Consider the following 20,826-nt stretch of genomic DNA (forward strand, 5'->3'; position numbering starts at 1 on the left):
AATACACACACACACACATACGTAACGAAAGGGCTAGGGGGAGAGATCGGCGATAGTCAGAGGGCATGAGGTGCTCCACCCACATGCGCACAAGTCACGTGCGCTTCTGTTTTGGCTCGTCAGAGGAGATGCAGAGCAAATGCAGTGGTGACCGACTGGAGTACTGCCACGTGTGAGGGCGGTGCTGGGTGGAGTGAGAGGAAAAAAGAAGAGACATGGGCGAGGAGAGGGAGAGGGGACATGGTAGAACGGCGTCGCCGCGAGAGTGCTACCTGTCGGCCAATCCCCTGCAGTCGACCGCTGTGCATACGAGTCTATGAGACTACACCACACTAATCCTCCTTCCATCTCTGACCCCAGCTGCGCTTGGACACGTTCAGTACTAGAAAGGCATTTAGCGCACACTTGCAGCTGAACTTGAATGGGAGCACTCGGTGAATTTGGGTGGGTGGGGGGAAGTAGAAAAGAAGATGAAGCAAAGAAGAAACACAAACATACCCATACTCAGCGCTGCAGCTCATGAGACATGAAACAAAGTGAAACGGGGTCGGGGAGGGGAGAAGGGTGTAGTCGAGCAGCGAGGGGAGACGAGAGAGAGGCGCGGCGTCAGACGAATTGCACGCACAGCAGAACTGACGAGCCGCAGCGGAGATAAGGCAGATGTAGGTAGCATCCATGCAGCCGTGTAGGTTGGGCTCAAAGGGGGTGGGGACGGCAAAGAAGAGCTAAACGAACGACAACAAGACATACATACAGAGAAAGAGAGAGCGACATCAGTGGGGAGATAGACAGTGGTGTGTGAAAAAAGTCCAAGACGTGACCGCCAAGGGGGGCTGCTGCTATTCCTTCCCCCCTGCTGTGACTGCTTTCTGTTTCTCAGGCGAGCGGTCGCTACCGTTATTGCATTGCAGTTCCCCTCCTTGTCCCCCCTTCGCGACCAAAAAACTGCAGCCTTCTTACGTTTTACCTTCTGCCACCCCTGTGGCTACTCCGTGACCCTCCGCCCTTCTCGCTTGCTCAATCACGGGTCTGTCCACAGTACAACTGCGCCTATCCAATGAGAGCGGCTGAGTGTGCTCACTTGACCTTGTGCGTCTTTTTCTTCTTCTTGCCTCTTCCCCTTAGCGTTGGCCAATGAGCGCCTGCAGTTTACTCACTACAGCGGTAGAGTTGCCCTGCTCCCCGGTTATGTGGATCAATTGCTGCGACTGCTGTTGTGAAGCCTGCCGTTGCGGCTGTTGCTGCCGACCGCCACCCCCTCGTTGGTTTTGAATGCCATTACCGTTATTTCCTCTTCGCGAGGACATATCGTCGAGCACCAAGGTAATGGATGTCCTTCGTTGCTGCTGTTGAGGCAGCACACTCATGTTTGTGGCAGATACTGTTGGTGCATTGGGCCGAGTGCTGAAGGGCTCTAAAGGCGGCGCTGGCGCACTGCTTGCTGTCGCTGTTTGAAAAAAGAGCGACAGTGAGCTATTCACTTGGCTGGTCTGGGGCTGGATTTGCGGCTGAGCAGAGACGAACGTCGCTGATGAACCGCCACGCACGTTCTGCGAGGCTGCACCGGTCGCACCACCCAGTGACGTTGCGGCCATCGCCTTAACGGCCGATGCGCCTTGTCGCCGTTGCTGGTCGATCATGTTGTCGTACACCGGGTCGCCGGTGTGGCTAAACCCGGTTGTCTCTGTTGCCCACTCCGCGCCGTCATCAGCGTCGCCGCGGCGACGGTTGCTCGCTCGGTTGCTTTGCCGAGGCAGCTTTTGCGGCTGACCGGGCCGGGCTCCGCGCTGCTGCTGCACATTATCGTTGCGCTGGAGCATCGCGTTGCGGGCCTCTCTGCGCTGCTCCTCTAACTGTACTTCTTCACGCGTCTTTGGCCACCGACTGCCGTGCTTCCGGCAGCCACTCTTGCGAGAGCAGGGCCGACCATCATCGGCGTCATGGCTGAAGGGGCACCGGTCACTACGCAGACACTTCCCTTGAAGTTGGTCGCAACACAGGCGCTTCTTCCATAGCTCCACCTCTTCCATATCTGAAGGGAGCTCGTGGCTGTTGCAGACTGAAGCTCCCGCTGGCGTCCAGACCTTCGACAGCCTCTGTTCATGCGCCTTCCCCTCTCCACCAGGATGATCCTCGTGCTGCTGCTTGGCCAGCTGCTGAAGCCGCCGCTCAGCAGCGAGAATCAGCGGGACGCCGGAGTCCAGGAGCAGCACCTCCTTCAGCACCTCCATCGCCTGCAGTAGCCCCTCGTCGTGCACCTGTGTGACCGGATCCTTGAACGGGATGGGGCAAAGTGCAATATCGGGATGGGAGCACTTGTCTGGGGAGTCATCGATGATGATCGTGTTAACGCTGTGAAAGCTATGTGGATATCGGTCGAAGATGACCTGCAGGTTCTTCTCCGTCCCGTACGGGTTCTCCACTGATGGCTTCGACATACACGCGTCGCGAAACAGCGTAAACAGTAGGAGGTCTCGGTAGTTACCAAAGACATGCTCAATGATGGGGTCCGATGACCGTTGAAGGCCGCTCGTCCACACCGCCACAACGAAGTTGGAAAAGACAAACTTGAGGAAGTCGGAGACGTTTGGGCGCAGGACGAATCCCCCTCGACCACGGGCGACAAGGACTCCATTCAGGTCGAGTACTAGTAGAAAGGCCCGACGGAGTGCTGATGTTGGCACTGTTACCTCATACCCGTTTCGCGTCTCCACGGTTGCCAGGTCCTGATTTTCGTCAATAGTTGTCACAACGCCGATGGAGTAGCGCGTGTCAGTCACCCGGACGCGCACATACTGATCGATCTCGAAGCGCTCGCGGCGCACGTAGTGTGTATCCCTCTCCCCAGGAGACACCTGTGGTGTGGCGCTGTTCATTTCTTCGCCCCAAACACAAGAACAACCAAAACAAAGGGCATCAATGTACCTTGGGGGTATATGTGCGTTTGTGCATACATGTAGTAAATAGTGAAGTGCGTGTGTGTGTGTGTGGAGGGGGGGGGGTAGCAGATCCATAACCAGTTGGATGCATGTGAGATGTATTGACCCACGCATCACGGCACGGCAAAGTAGCCCCCGCACACGAGGAGCGCAGCGTTCGCTTTGTGCGCACCATACCGAAGCTCTTCGCGTACTTGAAGACGAAGTGATGCCCTCTTCATACTATGCTGGCATCTTCCTGTGTCCCATTTCCCCCTCTTTTTCACCACCCTCTTGTGTGGCACTTTCACTTCTCTCGTGCAGCCATCTCTCAAGCACCTGCAGATGACTCACACGCACCTCCTGAAGACGGGGGAGGGGAGGAGTGTATGCAAAGGGGAGAAGTGAGTCTATGCGAGCAGAGAAGGCTGCTGGGCCAGCAGAAGCATAAAAGGATGTGCTGCCGCATACTCGTTTGTGGACTGATGTGAATGCACGCGTCTACGCAGGTGATAACAATAGGTGAAAATCGGAAAGCTGAGAAGAAAAGAAAGGCAAGCAATCGAGACGCCCACATATACCCATCGATGCAGGCACACACAACACCTCCCCACCCCCCAACACACACACACACACATACTCAGGGCAATCGTTCCTTTGCCATCGCACCTCTCCGTCTGTTGATGCTTTGCATCACCACCTGCCTCACAAGTCTCCTTCTTTTGCTGTCTTTCCTCCGCAACTGTAGTAGTATAGGTGGTGAATCACCAGTAGGTCACCTGTTCGATGCGGTTCCACACGAGCTGAGCTGCACACAGAAGCACAAATAGTATGGGGAGGAGGGGATGCTCCATCTCTGACCAGATGCAGTCCCACAACACAACAGCGGCGTCGATCAGCCTCGGCAACAACCACCAGGAGGAGGCAGCGCTCCGCGCGTTGTGGCGAGGTGATCTGCGGGGACTTATGGAGGGGGACACGTCTCCAAAGTGCGACTTGATGAAGGAGGACACCAGCTCCGCAGCCAAATCATGGAATGTGACGACCTTCTGGTACTCCGGATCCGACTCCGGATTTGGCGCCGGCGGCGACGATGTGGTGGGCTCGACGGTGCCGCTTCCTGTGCTCCCTTCCTCACGCTGGCGCTTCTCCAGCCGCTCCAGCACCTCTTGGTTCTTTTTCAAGATGCGGTTCAGCTGCAACTTGCCAATGAATGCAAACTGCACAACCCCGTGCTCGACCAGCTCGGCGAACATGCTCGTCAACGCTTCCTCCACGCTTGACGCGTCCGATATTTGACGGAGGGAAATGCGATTTGGCGAGAACTGGTCCCGCGGCAGCACCTCACGTTCGATACCGTGTCGGTGCGACCTGTACTTGGACTTGAGACTGTAGAAGCGCGCGTCATCGGCTGCATTATCGTCGTCATCGAGACTATCAGAACCGTCGCTGGAGAAGAAAAAACCACTCGTGTCGGCTGTCCGCAGCACTGCTTCCCGCGAGTACACCAGCCGCGCATAGATGTCCATCGATGGCACCAGATCGAACATGCTAATTTGCGTGGTGCGCAGGAAGAGCGTCAGCGGGCTGCAACTTATCATGCTAACGTGTGGGTGACTGCACAGGCCTTTGAAAAGGCTGGGCAGCAGGTCGAAGGCGCGATCGTACACCTCGCAGCTCGTGCAGCTAGGGTTGGAGTGGTACACAACGGCCGCGGGCAACACACGATGAAGGGGTTGTTGGTGTGTACCGCCGCTGCCGCGCGACGGTGGCTCGGGATGGTCGTGGAAGAAGAGTGAGTGGGCACGGCTCAGCATCGGCGGTCCAGTGAAATCCGTCACCTTGATAAAAGGCAGAAATGGCTTCGACGGCAACGACGATGCGTCCCTCTCCTTGCCTGAATTGGTGATGTTCGCGCCTCTCAAGGCCACCGTCCCATCTTTAGCTCCCGCGTCTTTCTGCTCTCGCTCCACTTCACGCGTTGCGGCGTCCCACATGTGTTGCACCGTGCGCAGTAAGCCAGCAAGATCGTTCTTAAAGGAGTTTGAAGGACCAGGCATTAGATCGTAAGCGCGCACAACAATGGAGGAGATCAGATTCGTCTTGTAGTACTCCATCGCCTGCGCAAATGTGGTGTCACTGACGATGAGATGCGGCGAAGCTTCAAGGGTGCGATTCGCATGCCTTCGGTACTCATTAAGGGCGCCACGCTGCAAGCAGGCGGGATTGCGCTCGCAGTTTTGGTCGACGCTTTCCATACCCGGTCCGTCTGCCACGATCGGCAGCGGGCCATTGCCCTGCGGAGGCATGAGGTCCTCCATGAGGTGTAGGCCGAGAATGTCGGCAACGTTGCTCAAGACGTCACCGTACTGGGGTGGGTGCATGCCGAGGGTGTGGTTGACACGCACGAACCGCTTAATCTCCGTCTCGAGGGCTATAAACTCAGCTGCGTTATCGAAGAACACGTGCGCCTCGTGGATGCCTCGAACGCGGCGCCAGAGCTCCGATAACAATCTGTCGCTGGACGTACGAGCCTCGCGCGAGAGCCTAATGTCTTCGAGGACGGTGCTGAATCCAGTGGAAGGACAACTAGCCAGGCGGTCGACTCTCGACCACATGCCCATTACTGCAGCGACATAGAAGGAGAAGGGAAGGGCTGGACAAGATGAGTGTTCATCGTCGACGTACTGCTGCGCCACCGATGTATGTGCCTCTGGGAAAAGACCGATATACCGCTGAGATTCTTCAGCTGAAACCTCGGTGTCCGCTGGGGCAGCTGCGTGCTGCGCGGCTGCACTGAATCGGGCTGAGATGCAAAGTAGGAAAATATAAACAAGAAGCAAGGTGGCACGCAGGAAGCAGGGAGCAGCGCAGGCGGAGGACATTGAGCCGGCTGAGGCGTGGCGGTAGTGGCGTTGTTCGCCAGTCAGCATAGGCGATTCAAGCTGCATCGCACAAGGCTCTTTCTCTTTCCTCTCCTTCCTCTGTCTTCGCTGTCGGCACCACCCTCTTCCTCAGCTCTCCCTCCGTGGTGCGCTGCCGCAAGTTGAGGAAGGAGAAGGGTAAGGGCAACAGGCATACACACACACACACACACACACAGGCCCTCAGACAAAGCGTGGGCAATAAAGCTGCTCTCTTTGGCTCTGTAGTAAAGACGTGCTTCGCCTTCCTCGAGCAGAAACTTGATCGTGTAAACTAAGCTACCTGGTGGAGACGATAGCGGAAATGAGAGTGCAGCGGGGTTGATTGTCCAGTGCTCGCGCTGGAAGGCTATACCAGAACTGGTGCTCCTTGTGCTGCAGCAATTCCTACCACAATGGCGTCCAGAGCGTAGAGTGAGAGCAAGGGAAAGGAAAGATGGTCGAGAGGGCGAGTTACCGTGAGATGGGGAGACGGAGGGAAGGAGAAGAGGTGTTTGTGTGTGTGTGTGTGTGGATAGGGACGGTATGAAAAAGCAGAGGTGAGGGGTCGAGGTATCCGCGCGCACACAGGCATGGACAGATGTGCACATTCGATGATGTAGCTTCTTTCCTTCATAGTGCGGGGAGGAGGGAAAGAGGGAGGAAGGCAGTTCACCACGCTGCTTCACTCGGGCTTGACTGTGCTCAGTCGTTTATTTTTCCCTTCCGACAGCACGTTGCCTCTTCTTTCGCTGTTGTTGTTATTCCCGAGTGAGTCTCAAGTTTTGCGTACTTGCTTAGTTGTATGTGTAAGCATTCAAATGCCTAGGGGCATACACACACACGGACCAATGCGGGTGCGCACCTGATTAGGCCTACTTTCCGGCAGCACTCAGCATTTGCGGAACACACATATGGTCAGCGATGGCAGCTCGTCGCACGACGATATGGAGTTAGCAGATACGGTGCCAAAGTCGCCAAGAGCGAAGACGTCCCTCAAAAGGCGTGTACGCCCAGCCTCTGTCGCGATATGGCGCCCGCGATACAAGTGTACCCACCCATGGCGGTCATCCAAGGCGACGGCCGCTTCATCCTGCGCGCACTTGATGAGGCAGTCGACGAAGAGGGCGGGGGTGCAGCTGCCCAGTCTGCTGGCGCACTCCTCTAGTCCTGACAAACACGTCGGGATAGAGCGACAACGTGAGATCTGTGTCGCCTCGTAGGAGTAGCCGTCCGCGAAGATGTCGTCGGAGATGTTGGACGTGACAGCCGGGTTCGACGCCTCCTCGTTGTGGCAGAGAGGACTGGAAGACCCTCCAAAGAGGCCGGACATCGTAGCCGGTCCCGGTGCTGTTGGCGAACCAACGGCGAAGGGCGCGGTTCTGTTCATGGCCGTCGTCCGCATGACATTCGCGCTATTGCCACGTGTCGCAGTGGATGAGCTGACTCGACACCTCACGGTTTCCTGTACCTCGAGACCTGCCTGCTCCTCGCCAGCGCTTTCGCAAGATGTGCTGCTGCAGTGCCAAGTGTACACGAACGTCGGCTGAACGAGGAAGGAGCACCGCCGGCTGCTGTCACCACGCACGACCCAGATGCAGATTGAACGAAGCGTGAGCGTCATCTCGCTGTCACCGCAAGCACGCCGTGCTGACCGACACGACGGCGGCGGGAGTGACGACGACTGCGCAGAGGAGAGGGCCAACGAGGCACTGACGGGGTGCGCTGATGCAGCGTAGGGGCAGAGGTGGCGATCCGTGTTGGTCGTAATGCTGCTTCCACAGTTCACCCTTATCGACGACGATACGTGCACGCAGCTGTCTGTCTGCGTCCCCTCCGCGTCTGCACGTCCATCATGGCTAGCCCCATACGAGGGGTTGCCGCTGATTGCAAATGACCACGCATCAATGCGAGGGTACCGATGGCGGCGCGGGTCATCACAATATTGCTGCACGGCGAGTTGGTGCTCCTCACGCCGGCGCTTCAGGCCTTCCGAGGAGGTGGAGGACATCATCTCTGTTTACGTGGTCGTTTACGTGCATGCAGCTTTTTGTGTGCGTTTTCTTCTCCGGACGAAGGGGAAGGGAGGGGAGAAGGAGTGGCGTCGCCAAGAAGAACACGAAGACGCATAATCGACATAGCGACATTCATCCGAGACGAGAACGAGAGTGCATGCAGGCGTACGCACAGTCGCGCGTATTCCATCTTTGTCGCATAGACACGCGTATACACACATTCCCCAAGGTTAACAACAGCCACAAAAGGCCTGCGGATGTAAAGAAATGGAGAGGATTTCGAGAGTGAGAGGGGAGAGAGGTGGCGGATCGCGGACGACTTGGCCGCGACACCAAGGGGCACCACGCTTGTGCATAACTAGAGTTCTTTCCCGCCCTTTCTTCCTCCTGCTCCCTCTTCCACGCTCGTCATTCTATCTGTGTTGCACCTACAACACACCTTTTCGTTTGGGGTGATTGTAGCCTGTGCTTCCAGCCGACTAGCCTGCCTCCTCCGTGACTGTGTCTTTCTTTGCTGCGACAAAGCACCCGTGTGCGTCTCCGGTCCACCGGACTCGCCGCTGTGGCCTTTGTCAGCATTTTTATGTGTTTTTTTTTTTTCCGTATGTCTTTCGTTTGCCTTAGTGCTGGTGCTGATAGGATACTGCTACTTGTTAAGAGGAACAAGAACACACGCGCATGCACACACACACACACACATGCATAAAATAGTGCGCACATATTCCCGATCCGTTCAGGCGCATTTGACATTAGCGCATAGATGACACATCACCACAAACATATCAATAGGGCGATTGATTGATTGATAGAGAGAGAGAGAGAGGAATGTAGTGTATGCGTTTGTGCTTGTCTGTACGAGTTGGCGGGTTGAGTTGTGCGCACGTCTATGCATGTGTATGTGTGTGTGTGTGCGCGCATGCTAAGGGGTGGGGGGGGGGGGATGGGGCTCCGTTAGAGAGAAGACTTTTCTAAACAGAAAAAGAAGATCAACGAACACTGACACGCCCACGCACGGAAAATCGAAAAGACAGAAAAAGAAACGGACCCAACAGCCACAACCACCAAGAGCGCCTACTCTCCCCACCATGCCCGCTATTCACAATGGCAAGCTAACACGATGAAGTGCGCGGGCACGGCTACGAGAGTCACCTAGCACCGTACAGTTCTCGAGTGTGAGCACACAACATGAGTTGCTGACTCGCAACAAACAAAAAAAAAGCACACCCGCACACACACACAAAAAGCCCAGCCAGCGCAAGTGTGTACGCGTGTGTACCTGTGTGCACGTGGATGCAACTCAGATGGAAGTAGCTTAAAGCTTACCCATGTAGATGGTGTTGTCGTCGATCCAGCGGTACGGCGGCACCTCGAGGTTCAGCGGCGCAGGGCCCTGGCGGATACGGCCGGAGGGGTCGTAGTGGCTGCCGTGGCACGGGCAGAAGAAGCCATTGAAGAGACCCTCGTTGGGGATCGGCACGCAGCCAAGGTGGGTGCAGATGGCAATGACGACGGCCTTGTCGCGGCGGTCCGGGAAGCGGGCTTCGTCGGTTTCAGGGTCCTTGAGAACCGACAACGGCGTCTCCATCAACTCCTTCATCTGCCGAGCCGAGCGACGGTACACGAAGACAGGCTTGCCACGCCACACGACCGTCGTGCACTGGCGCTCGTCGAGCTCGCCGACCTCGGCCTCGATGTTCATCTGGCCGACCATGGACATGGCAGGCTGGCCAACGTACCACAGTGGCAGCACGGCGTAGCGGGCCATGAGAATTACGAAACCGAGCATTGCGGAGTTAAGCGCGTAGTCCGTGACACGGGCGCGGTCCTCCATGTCGTCGGCGAGCTTCGGCTTGAGGATGTGCTTGCGGAAGAACTCTTCGTCCCACATACTTGCATCGTAGTCCTTTAGAGCCACGCCGGCGGTGGCCTCGATGCGACCCTGCGGAGTCCCCTCCGGGTACGTGTTCAGCACGACCTCCTCGGACGTGTCCACGTCGCAGAGAGCCGGGTCGGAGTACTTGGCGTAGCGGCCGTACTTCTTCGTCATCTCCGTCGACTTCGGCGGCTTCATAAACTCGTCTGACCATGAGTTGACCGGCTTGTCTTTCTTGGTCAGGGGCATGTTACCCTCTAGCTGCTTGAAGACGAGCGAGACGCGTGCAGCGCGGGTGGCCTGGAAGGCCGAGATGAAGGAGCGGCAGAACATAGTGGATTGACTTACCGACACACACACGCACGCACACACAACCACACGTAAAACAAGGAAGAAAGGAGGAGGAGATAAAAGATGATCGTCTCTGTCCTTGCGTGAGTACCTGTGAGTTTGTTTGGCTCTACAAGTAGAGAGTTCGCTACACTACTACTACGAGAGGTGTGGATGTGGGAGGGAGGGGGTGAGGAGGCACCAGTTGAGGCATTGATGATGGCAGTTGAAATGGCACGAGCAGACACGAAGGCAAAGGGTAAGGAAGATAGAGGAAAGAGAGAGAAGACGCGTAGGGCGGAGGCGCGGCAACGGGCGGCAAGGAAGGGGCGGAAGAAAAGAGAAAGGTGCAAGAAAGCGCAAGCGCATAGCCGGGCACTCATTTAACTCTGCACACGTGTGTGCCTGTGCGTGTGCTTGTTTAGGGGCTCTGTTGCATCAAGAGCTCAACAGTGCAGGGGCATGAATAGGGTAGGATACCCTAGTAGAGATGGCCAGTGCTCCTAGTCGTCGGCTCCTGAAGGAGCCCCCCCCCCCTCCCCCCCAAAGGGAGACGGCAGGTGTCTCGGAGAGAGAGAGAGGCGAGGAGTTTACCTTTTTCAACTTCGCAGTTGGGCGCACCAACTTAGCTGTGTTTTGTTTGTGCTGCCGTTTTTCATGGTCACAGCACGCCCAGTGGGATTCATCGTTTGCGGCAAGATATGGCCGAGCAGGGCTGCACAGGCAGGCAGCTACACCCCTCATTCCGGCGCGCCTACCTCACGCCAACGCTGGGTCAGTCCCCTGCGTGCATGAGTGCACTAGCAGAGCGTTGTGAGGGACATGCCTCTCACGTATCTGATCGATAAAAAATCAGAAAGAAAATGTCAGTGAAGCCTAATTGCGCCCCCCCTCCTCCTCTTCCTCCTTCAGTTCATGGCACCAGGCCGGCCGGTGGGTACATGCGGATACCTACTGTAAAGGCTGCCGCGCGTGTGCGGTCGTGCGTCGTGGCTACCACGACCGGCATGCGAGCCCACAAACCACGGGAACGGTTCTTGAAGAGCGGGCCAGTCGTCTGCCGAGACGAGGGCGTCGTTGGGCTAGTGGCGTTGCTGTTGCTTTCCAAGATGTGCTGCACAAGACTATCTACCCCCACGTGTGTTCTAGTGGGAGCACCTGTACTGTTTGCGAAGAAGTCTTCGCCGCGGTCGTGCGTCGCTATCATGCGCTCCAGCTGCTTCGCGACTAGCGCTACGCAGGACTGGCTCCCATATTCGACATCGCTGACGCGCGCAGCTGAGTCGAGCGAGATCCACTGGCCCATGAGGGCCCAGTCCGAGAGCGAGGCCGCGGATGAGAACTCCGACAAGTAAAAGCGCTCTGGGCAGCGCTCGAGCAGTGCCAGCTCATCCTGGAGCCCCAGCAGGGTGAACCCGCTCTGCTGCAGCTGGTCGCGTCGGCGGGACCCTGACGCCACGCTCCGCACGTCCCACTTGCTACCAGCCTCGTTGCTCTGCTTGCCCGTGACGGCCGTGGTGGTAGCGTACATGATGTCTCGCAGCACGCGTCGCGCGTGGAAGCGAGTGGGGTGAGTGGGAAGCGAGGCGGCGGCCACAAGATCGAGAAAGACACTATGCGTTACGATGACTTCGCGGTGACGTGCCAGTTGTTTGAGCTGCTGAAAGTGGCGCAGCATATATGAGGTGTCAGGAACGACGACATCGTGGTGTACGCGTCGCTTAACAAGATGCTCGACTCGCAACAGTGGTGACGCATGGTTGTCGCCACTCTCCTCTCCAAACAGCTTGTGCGTGGCTGAGTCTGTCCACGAAGTACAGCACCGAGGAGTGGCGAGTTGGCCGCAAGCGGCTCCTGGCGTTGACAGCGCTGCCGTCTCCGAGGGACGCCTACGTTGCGCTGCGGTGGGAAGCAACCGCCGGTATGACTCGGGGAAAACGCTATGCGCGGTGGCAGGTAGCACCAGCGTCTCTGCAACCCGGCGCACCAGGACCGCATCCCAGTTCGGGACCATCCGCGCGAGGAACATCAGCGAGCTCTTACAGAAGAGTCGGTACGGACTAACGGCATCCTCGATCTTAGTGAGCCGGGCAAGATTGGCAGGGGTCAAGGCCTGCGCGCACACACGCAAGCTGATCTCTTCCCAGTGCATCTCTTTCTGTGCCCATGGTGCCGAGGGCTGCATGTGGGTGAAGGGATGGTGCAAGACTACGTGCGAAAGGGTGCGCAGAGGGCTGACTTCAATCTCATCTGTCACTTTCCTAGCCGCTGTGGAAGCACGTGCGCCGACGGCAGACGGTGCGCAGAGCTGCAGCATCTCCACCAAGCAATACTCCTTGCCAAGCGGTTGGCGAAGCTGCTGTGTTGTGTGGAGGGCGTGGAGGCGCTGCTGAACACGAATTCGCGCCTGCTCCGCGGCGGAGGGATCCCCAGCGTGTGAAAGAAATGTGGCCTCTACAGACACCCCTTTCTCACCTGCCACTGCTGTTCGCGGCGCATACGCATTGCCCGATGACGCCTTCAAATCACCGCTGCCGCTGGACAAGCCTGCAGCCCTGCGGCTATTGCCGTAGTCCATGGTAGGCGAAGGCTTGTCGAGCTCCGCCGCCATGAGAAGACTCAGCATCGAATGCTGAAACTTTCGGTGCGGCACGTGCGCCAGCGCGCGCTGAGCCAGCTGGTCTAAAGAGATAGTAGCCGAGGACGTACACATGTGTGGCGCAGTCCTGGTTGGCGACGTACGGCAGCTGCTGCGGGCAAGCGGTCGTGACGACATTCCGACAACCCCACATCGACATACAGCTTCGTACACTTCGAGCGCCTCGCTGGCTCGTTCTGCATCGAGACAGCGCAGCATTGCGGCCTCCGCCGCGTGTGTGAGGCGCACTTCACTCGAACGTTGTTGCGTGTACAGCAGAAACTCGTCATAGAAGTCGCCCACCACAGACATCCACACGTGGTGAGTAGACGGTAGACCCGGTGCCTCTGGGCTGACATGATGGCGTGCTGGGGCCGTTGCGGAGGTGCTGCTAGAGTGGTTTGTGAGCACTGTGTACGCCGGCTGCCACCGCGCGGCACTGCGTCGGAGACTCATACTGCTACACGCATACGGCGGGGAAGAGGGGGGACGACAAGACGACGTCAAAAGAGCCACGGATCTGCGCTAGCACCGTACCAATCGCGGGAGCTTCGATACCACTGGCCGCTCACGCTCACTCTGGCCGCGCTGAGAGGGAGGGAGGGAGGGAGGCGAAACAGAAAGCAAAAAGGTGTGCTCGGCTGCTTCCTGTTGAAGGCGTACACACACCACCGAGCGAGAACGAAGAGGGAGGGAGACAGATGGGACGGGTACAGTGATGACGCGAGTTAAGGACGTCGCTTGCACATGGGCGTGTTTCTATGGGTGCCTGTGAAAGGGAGGGGGAGGAATAGGGGCGCGAGGCAGAGGAAGAGAGAGAGGTTAGGTCGACCGGGCACGCAAATCTCACGGGCATGTCGGATCTCATGCAGCTGCGCCCACGTGCGTTTTTCCTTTCGCTGGAGGAGGTGGTCATACCAAAGGCCCAGCGCGTTTCTTTGAGAGTCATGAATGAACTATCTGAATTGGGGCGGTGTGTGAGAGAGAACGAGAACAGCGGCGAGCAGAAAAACCAAAAAAACATCCAAGAGCAGATCGAGCAGCAGAAGACACATCACTCGTTGAGCTGGTCGGTGAAACAGCGAAAGACGAGTAGGAGAGGTGGTGTCCCAGCTCTCGTGAAGGGGATGGTATAGGGGAAGGTGTACTCCAGAAGAGAAGAGGACTCACGTACAGGAAGCTCCTCCACGAACTGCAAGCCCAGCGGGATGATCACCTCAAGGCGGCGGCGACTGTGCAAGCGTTGTGGAGAGAGTTCGTATTGCCGACACGCCGTCACGAGAATGCGAAGGACGCAGCTGAGCTCGGGCTCCGCAGCCGACACATCAGCCCAGCCGCCACAGGCCCCAACGCGACGTACCGCACTTGCCGTTGCCGCCGCCTCCAAAACGGCGATGTGCGGCACGGCCGTAGCGTGAGCTGGAGGCTCCCTTGGTGGTGGGCACGGCACCAACGTTACGCGCGCCACGATCTCGGGCTTCTCAAAGAACCTCATAGTGCTCCCCTTCACGTAGTCGTCATATGCATACCAATACTGCACGCTGGGCAGAACTTGCATGAGAGCGGCGAGCAGCCATCCTTCGGCGACCAGTGGGAGTTGTAGGAACCTCGACGGCGTTGTCTGACGCATGCAGCTCAGGACGAGGGGGTTGAACCAGACAGAGGTCGCTGCCAGCGCGCGGAAGCGGTAGAAGAGAAGGTACAACAGACGCGCCGAAACAACTGTAACGTTGAGGTGTGTGTTGTGGAAGTCCTCGCTGCTCATCCAAGGGGTGAGGATCAGCTCGGCACACCAGCTAATCAAGATGGTTGCGGCTTGCCGCTCATCTCGGTTGGGGCCCTCACCGGCGTGAGGCGCGTTTCGCCCACCTTGCCCGACCTGCGGCACCGTCTCCATCAGCTGTGCAGATGCGGCGCCGTGGCTGCAGCACACCAGGTGCGACACCCCACAGAGTCGAATCACATACTCCACGCCGGACACCACCTTCCACACCATGCTTCGTTGTTGCTCACGTGCGGCATGGTCATTGGCGGTGCGGCTGACTGCCGTCTGCAAGCAACGGTAGTAGCGGAAGATAGGGATCCACACATACCACGGCATGTCTTTAAGTGACGGCGGCACAAGTCTCCCTCCACCGACTGCTCCAGCACCACCGGAACTCTCTACCCCAATGCCCCTTATCGCACCTTTTCTCCTTGTGTCGGCAATCTGTTGAGCCATGATGTACACGATAGATGCAATGACGCACACGTGCACGTCATCCTCATCAGAGTCTGTCAGATCACCCCGCTCGACTCCGCCAAAGGCAATCAGGTTAGCGCGTGCGATGGCAGCGTGTCTTGCTCTGAAAGCGAAGAACAGCAAATCGGTGCCGTAGCGGCGTACCACATCCACCTTGTGAGCGCGCATCAGCAGCAGGTACAGCAGCTGCAGAAGGGGATAGAGAAGCTTGCGGGCGGCGCCGTCAGTATGCGTCAGCTCGGCGGTTGTGAGCGCCAGAAGCTGGCGAGCGCGGCTCATCGCATACTCTGCCAGCACTGCGTCCAGCGACGTGCACGTCGCCGGGGCGAGAGGCCACAGCGCGACAGACATCAACCGCAGGAGCACCGTTGAGTACTCGAGGGCAGCGACGGACATGGAGAGGTCCTTGCGGTGCACAACAGTGTTGCTGTTGGTGCGGAGGAGAAGCGGTAGAAGGTGCTCGCGCAGCACGTAAATCGAAAGTGCCACGCCCGGTGCCGAGTCGGGGGCCGAGCGCTGAACGTCTTTTCTGGCAGCGAGTTCCACTATGGCCCGCTGCACCGGCAAGGCGCCGCTTTGCAAGCCGTGCTGCTGAAACGCCAGCTCGTTGCACACAAATTGCAGACTCGCAATGGCTGCTGGAGATGCGGTGGTGACAGCCGGCGCCAGATCAGTCCGTTGATCTTGGGGGTGATGACCGCGATTGAGGAACAGGAGCTCTCGTTGCGCCACACGGAATACCGACCTCAGGAGCGATTCGACCGAGAGCGGCACGCTCGCTTGCTGCGAAGAGGTGTTGGCGAGCCAATGCACTGAGCGAAGAGCGTGCGTGTATGTACGAAGCGGAGACGTCACACCAGTCATTCTTGTCGAGTTCCTGGGCTCGTCCCCATCGTAAAGGGTGACACTCAAAACGGCAGCGGCGAAGAGGACGGGCGACGGGGCTTGTGCCTGCTGCGGTCGCTGGCGTGGCGCGTGGTCTTCCTCGCTCTGAAGGAACGTCAGGAAGCCGGTCACATCCACGCGATACTGCGTGTGGAGGTCGAAGAGGAACTGACACAGGCCTTCGCGCAACCCCACGTCATCCTCCACAAACGTCATGAGCGCTTGCGCATGCGCCTCAGAGAAAATGTGATCAGCCGTCGATGCCGCGGCAGGGGCCTGGGATGACAATGCTGGCCACAACCGGGAAGGGTTCGAGACCGTACCTCCGTACCACAACATGCTCACAACAAGTAGCCTGAACATCTCCTGCAGTGCGTCGAGCAGCCGGCCCATGTCATCTGTGTCGTCGCTGTCAGATGCTGTCCCCACGACTGCTGAGTCGACAGCATCACCCTCTGCCACCGCCTTAGTTGACCACAGTGCAGCGGGTCCACGAGTAGACTCGCTGGAGGCTGTCCGCTGTAAATGACTGCACAACGAACGGCACCGGTCTTCCAGCATGACACAGAGTTCTTGTCGCCCGACGCACGGGCAACATCCGAGCGTAGCCAGACTCAGCAACAGCGAGGCCTGGAGGCCACTTGGGGACATCGCTACCTCAGTCAGTGACGCTGCACCTATGAAAGCGGAGGCATGAGCCGCGAGGAACTCCGGTTGTGCATGTGCAGCGCTGTCTCGCCGTGCTAAGACATGGATGAGCGTCGTCCGAGCTTCTAACAGCTCCGGCGCCTCCGGATAGAGGCCGAGCAGGACATCCATCAGTCTGACCCTATCTTCGTCACCATTCGCGTTTCCTGAGCTGCGGGAGGTGTACTGCGGTATGTGGGGCCTTCCTGGCCTAGAGTAGAGTGACATGGTGATATTTTGGCCAGCAGGACTGACGCCGTTGCTTGCGTACCGCATGTGCCCTTCTTTAGACTCGAATGTCTGTTCTGAAGTTGTCCAGCTCTCCAGCTGAGTGCGTGTGAGCAGCGTTGCAATGCGGAGCAAACACCGACTCTCCTCAACGGAAGTCGACAGCATCGTGGGGTAGCCACTTGGCTCCGGGCAGTGCATCGCGATGAGTCTGCCTGTGTGCGCAACGTCCATCAGCAGCTGCACCCCTAGTGGGAGGAGGATGTCGCATGAGGCTGTTAGGTAGGCTGCAGTCACCCGAGTCAGAAGATGCAGGGTCTGAGGGTCCAACATTCGTCGTAGAAGGGGCCTGTCCACCGCATCGCGAGCGTGCGGTGCAGCCGTGGTGGACGGGGTCTCATCATTGAAGTTGCCATGGGGCGCACCAGAGATCACCAAAGCCGAAAACGTCCTCATCGCAGCTGCCGTGTCGGCTGGCCGCCACTTGGCATCTTGCACCTGCGCGTCCACACGCTTAAGTACTACGTGCACCAGCTCACAAAGACGATTGGACCAGAGAGCCTGTATATTGCCTCGCATCCCAGCCGCCAGAGCGTCCAGGCAGCGCAGGAAGGTGTAGAGGGAGAGTTGAGCGCCGTGCTCTTGCGACGCGACAGTGAAGATGCTGCTTGCGACTTCATCCCAGTCAAGTCGGGCTCCGCTGCTGTCGTCGCTGACGTTAGCGCTGTTGTGCGGCACAAGTGCATCGTGCAGAGAGGATCCTTTGAGAAGCACCTCGAAGAGCGCAATGTCCACCTCTGCGACGTAGAAAATGACACGCCAGTCCTGCTGCTGTTCCCATCGTACGGTGGCATCGTCGTGCAGGACAGATGGGCCTGCTTCGACGTTCGCACCTCGCAGCAGTGCACGTGCCCCAGCCACAACCGACGCCGCGTGGTCCAGCAGCCCCACCAAGGCGTACCCAGTCTTGTTCGTGCAGGAGTAGAGCGCCTGCATCGTGTAGTCTTTTATGTGACTGGCAAGGTGCACGGCCACCTTGATGCCCGATACCTCATCTGCGGCCCCGACGAAGCCACCTTCTGTGAAGGCAGCGGTAAAACCAGCTGGTGTTGCGTTTGTGGTGTGGACAGTGTCACTGCACGGGCCAGAGGATCGCAGAGAAAGACATGGGGATTGAACGTGGAGGAGTATCAGCTGCAACACGCTGCATGTGAGCTGAACTGATTCTTCCTCATCCTCGCTGCTGAGCAATAGCGGCAGCAGGTGCGGAGCGACATCCAGCGCACTCAGCCTCTGCGAGCCAAACACAACGGCGGCGGCAGCGGCTGCGTCTGTTGGTCCAGGTTGCTCCTCCAGCATCGAATAGGTGGTTGATACCTCACCGTGGCAGCAAGAGGAGAAGAGCGCACGCCGCGTTGTGGGCGACGAGCTCAGCAGATGCAAAAGCCGCAAAGCCTGAAGGCGCAACGGGGACAGGTGTGCCCCGCAGCAAGACTGCAGTACAGCGCATAAAGTTTCGAGCAGCGTGGCACCGTCTCTGTCAGCAAGCGCGGATGCAGGCGCCACTTCACGGTCTGACGAGCAACAGTAGCACGACAGCTGCGACGCGACAGCCGACAGCGGTTGCGTAGGCCACAGAGGGACTGACAAGGCTGTAGATGATGACACAATATATAACGTAGAAAGCAGCGCTTCGATGGCGGTCGCGGCCACCTCACTTCTTCCTCTTAGCCCACCGGAGGCGTGATGATGGCCCTGCTGCTGCTGCTGCTGACGATGGCGCAGCGAAACGAGCCGCGGCAGGAGGTACCGCGCAATAGAGCGGATGAGAAGTGGAGAAGAGCCCACAAGCCGACGAAGCAGTGGAGAGGCTTGCAGAAGCTTCAGAAACATAACGATGGCAGCATGGCTTCGGAGTACGCCGCTATTGTGCCCTGCCTCGATCGCAGCTGCATCGTCGTCCGCGACACAAAACATCTCCCTGATAACCCGACGAACTACATCGTGCACGGACTCGAGGGTCACCTGAGCGACGTTTTCGTGTGATTTGGCGAGCTGCACAGCCTCCTCCTTATCCGGTACGTCGTCACCAGTCTCTCCGAGCAGCATCGGCGACAGCAACGAGCTGGCTTGTGAGTAGTCAGCGACACCTGTGTGGCACTGGGGAGATTTCTCGTAGGATGACGGAATCGCCATGCAGGTGTGCGACGCCGGCGCCCGTTTCGACGAAGGCGTCGGTACGACCATCAACAGCAGCTCCCAACAGGAGAAGAGAAACTGAACGAGGTCGACAAGCACGATCCACTGCGCTTCGTCCGAGCCGCGACCCAGAGTGCAGAGAGAAGCAACAGTGGTGCCGCCTAGAGCTGTTCTTGCACCCATCGCATTGGTCGCTGCCACCGGGCTGCCACCCCTGATGCGACCACCATGGCGCACGACGTAGATGTACAGCACCACAAGGACGTCGGCCAAAGCGGAGCCCATACGGCGCGGATGTGGAGCGCTCACCTCCCCAGAGAGCACGAGTGTTGCACAGGGGTCGGTGCTGCGGTCGAACGCCAGCCACTCACGCGTCCAGGTAAGCAACGCATCTTCGCCATCGTCGGTGGCGGGGCAGTTGTGCACAAGTGCCTCCATGATGGCGACGGCACCGCGGCACACCACATCAGCGGAGGGTAGCGGTGTGGCGCTTTGAAGTGACTCGATAAAGCAGCTCAGGCACGTAGTAGCTGTTCGCTGCGGTGGTGGTGAGGGGTACGTGCCACCTTTCTCACCACCACTAGGAGCTGAGAGGAGCAGCACTACGTGAGAGGGAGGGCATTTCTGTCCAATGCACGGCATTCAAGTCTGGTAGCAAGCAAAGTTTGTGATGCAGCAGCCTGTCCCCCCTCCTCGTGTGTATGTGTCTGTAGTTTCTCTCTTGATTTGTCTTCCGAGGAGCGAGTGATATCAGGGAGAAGGAAGAAGTTCTTGTCGCCTATTCTGTGCACACCTACGTTGATTGTTTTGGCTTGCGTGCGCATGTGTATGTGCCGCCCTTTAGGCGTCTCTCAGAGCAGCAACAGCCAAGCAGACAGGCGATGGAACGGAGGTGCGTAGGAAGTAAAGCGATGGAGGTACACAGGCACAATGACGATACGGGGGGTACGGACAGGGCCAGTGGGAAGGCAGAAGGCGAGAAGAAGGGCCGTCCGCAAAGCAGCGTGTGACCGGTGTATGTGCTGGAACAGGAGGAGCCTTGATGCGCGCGACTGCCGAGCACATTCAAGCAAGCCTTTTCTCTCCTCTAGTCTCCTCTCTAAACCACTGTGACGGACGGGTTGCGAGGGCGAGATAATAAACCGACAGAGCGTTTCTTCGTCGCGGGCACTCATGCGGATACACATACACGAACACGTGTCCATTCTCATCTTCTTGACACGTTCGCTCGTCCGTGTGTCGTGCGTGCCCCACCTGCAGCGGTGCTAGGGCAGCACGCCCCCTTCCACCGTTTCCCTGTTATTCCCCCCCCTGTGGTTGTTGGCTTTCACCCATAGTACAGCGTGGGTATGTATGTATGTGCGTGTCTGCGGATGGTGTGCATCGCTCGTACTCGACAGAGGACATGAGCAGCTAGCGAAAACCAGAAACGAACAAAAAAAAAGAGAAGATTTGGGCAGACACACACACACACAGTGGCGCCTTGCCCCTTCAGCTCGAATGACGACGACGGCCAGCACCACCACCAACACCAGAGAAAGGCAGGGGTGGTCTTTTATGGTCGACGTGCCCACTCTTTTCCACACAACACGGGTTCACGCCCCACTCTACCGCCGGCCTGTCGCGTGGCGCAAAGCGGCCGTGAGCACGTCACAGCAATGCGCCGACCCAGTCATCGGAGCACGGCCACTGCCTCACCCTCTGCCCACCCACCCCGTCACACAGGCCACCTCACAGCCGTGCCCGTTGTGCGGGTCACCACCTGGTGCATCCCTCCTCCCGGGGTGGCTCAGCTTCCCTCCACCAGTGAGCAGCGAGGGCCCGGTGAGTCACGCTGACGCGGTGCCCACCACATGGATGGCACACGGGTGTTCGCTGCTGCAGGTCGCTCCGACGCAACGCCATCCG

The 20,826-nt window shown here is 58.2% G+C and overlaps 6 protein-coding genes across 6 annotated transcripts; all 6 read right to left on the reverse strand.

Moving 5' to 3' along the window:
- Positions 1 to 1,121: 1,121 nt before the first annotated feature.
- On the reverse strand, positions 1,122 to 3,053 carry LBRM_34_1420 (conserved hypothetical protein; the record flags this gene model as incomplete). Its single annotated transcript, XM_001568202.1, has 1 exon — positions 1,122 to 3,053. The coding sequence occupies one exon, from the start codon at positions 3,051 to 3,053 to the stop codon at positions 1,122 to 1,124; it is 1,932 nt and encodes a 643-aa protein (XP_001568252.1).
- Positions 3,054 to 3,682: 629 nt separating this feature from the next.
- Positions 3,683 to 5,542, reverse strand: LBRM_34_1430 (conserved hypothetical protein; the record flags this gene model as incomplete). The annotated part of the gene is made up of 1 exon (XM_001568203.1): positions 3,683 to 5,542. One exon carries the CDS (start codon positions 5,540 to 5,542, stop codon positions 3,683 to 3,685), a length of 1,860 nt encoding a protein of 619 aa, XP_001568253.1.
- Positions 5,543 to 6,713: 1,171 nt separating this feature from the next.
- On the reverse strand, positions 6,714 to 7,832 carry LBRM_34_1440 (conserved hypothetical protein; the record flags this gene model as incomplete). The annotated part of the gene is made up of 1 exon (XM_001568204.1): positions 6,714 to 7,832. One exon carries the CDS (start codon positions 7,830 to 7,832, stop codon positions 6,714 to 6,716), a length of 1,119 nt encoding a protein of 372 aa, XP_001568254.1.
- Positions 7,833 to 9,148: 1,316 nt separating this feature from the next.
- LBRM_34_1450 (putative reiske iron-sulfur protein precursor) lies at positions 9,149 to 10,042 on the reverse strand (the record flags this gene model as incomplete). The annotated part of the gene is made up of 1 exon (XM_001568205.1): positions 9,149 to 10,042. The coding sequence occupies one exon, from the start codon at positions 10,040 to 10,042 to the stop codon at positions 9,149 to 9,151; it is 894 nt and encodes a 297-aa protein (XP_001568255.1).
- A 910-nt stretch (positions 10,043 to 10,952) lies between these two features.
- On the reverse strand, positions 10,953 to 12,989 carry LBRM_34_1460 (conserved hypothetical protein; the record flags this gene model as incomplete). Its single annotated transcript, XM_001568206.2, has 1 exon — positions 10,953 to 12,989. One exon carries the CDS (start codon positions 12,987 to 12,989, stop codon positions 10,953 to 10,955), a length of 2,037 nt encoding a protein of 678 aa, XP_001568256.2.
- A 742-nt stretch (positions 12,990 to 13,731) lies between these two features.
- On the reverse strand, positions 13,732 to 19,356 carry LBRM_34_1470 (conserved hypothetical protein; the record flags this gene model as incomplete). Its single annotated transcript, XM_001568207.2, has 1 exon — positions 13,732 to 19,356. One exon carries the CDS (start codon positions 19,354 to 19,356, stop codon positions 13,732 to 13,734), a length of 5,625 nt encoding a protein of 1,874 aa, XP_001568257.2.
- Positions 19,357 to 20,826: the final 1,470 nt, after the last annotated feature.

The sequence above is a fragment of the Leishmania braziliensis genome, chromosome 35, assembly GCF_000002845.2.
Source record: "Leishmania braziliensis MHOM/BR/75/M2904 complete genome, chromosome 35".
Taxonomy (NCBI): domain Eukaryota; phylum Euglenozoa; class Kinetoplastea; order Trypanosomatida; family Trypanosomatidae; genus Leishmania; species Leishmania braziliensis.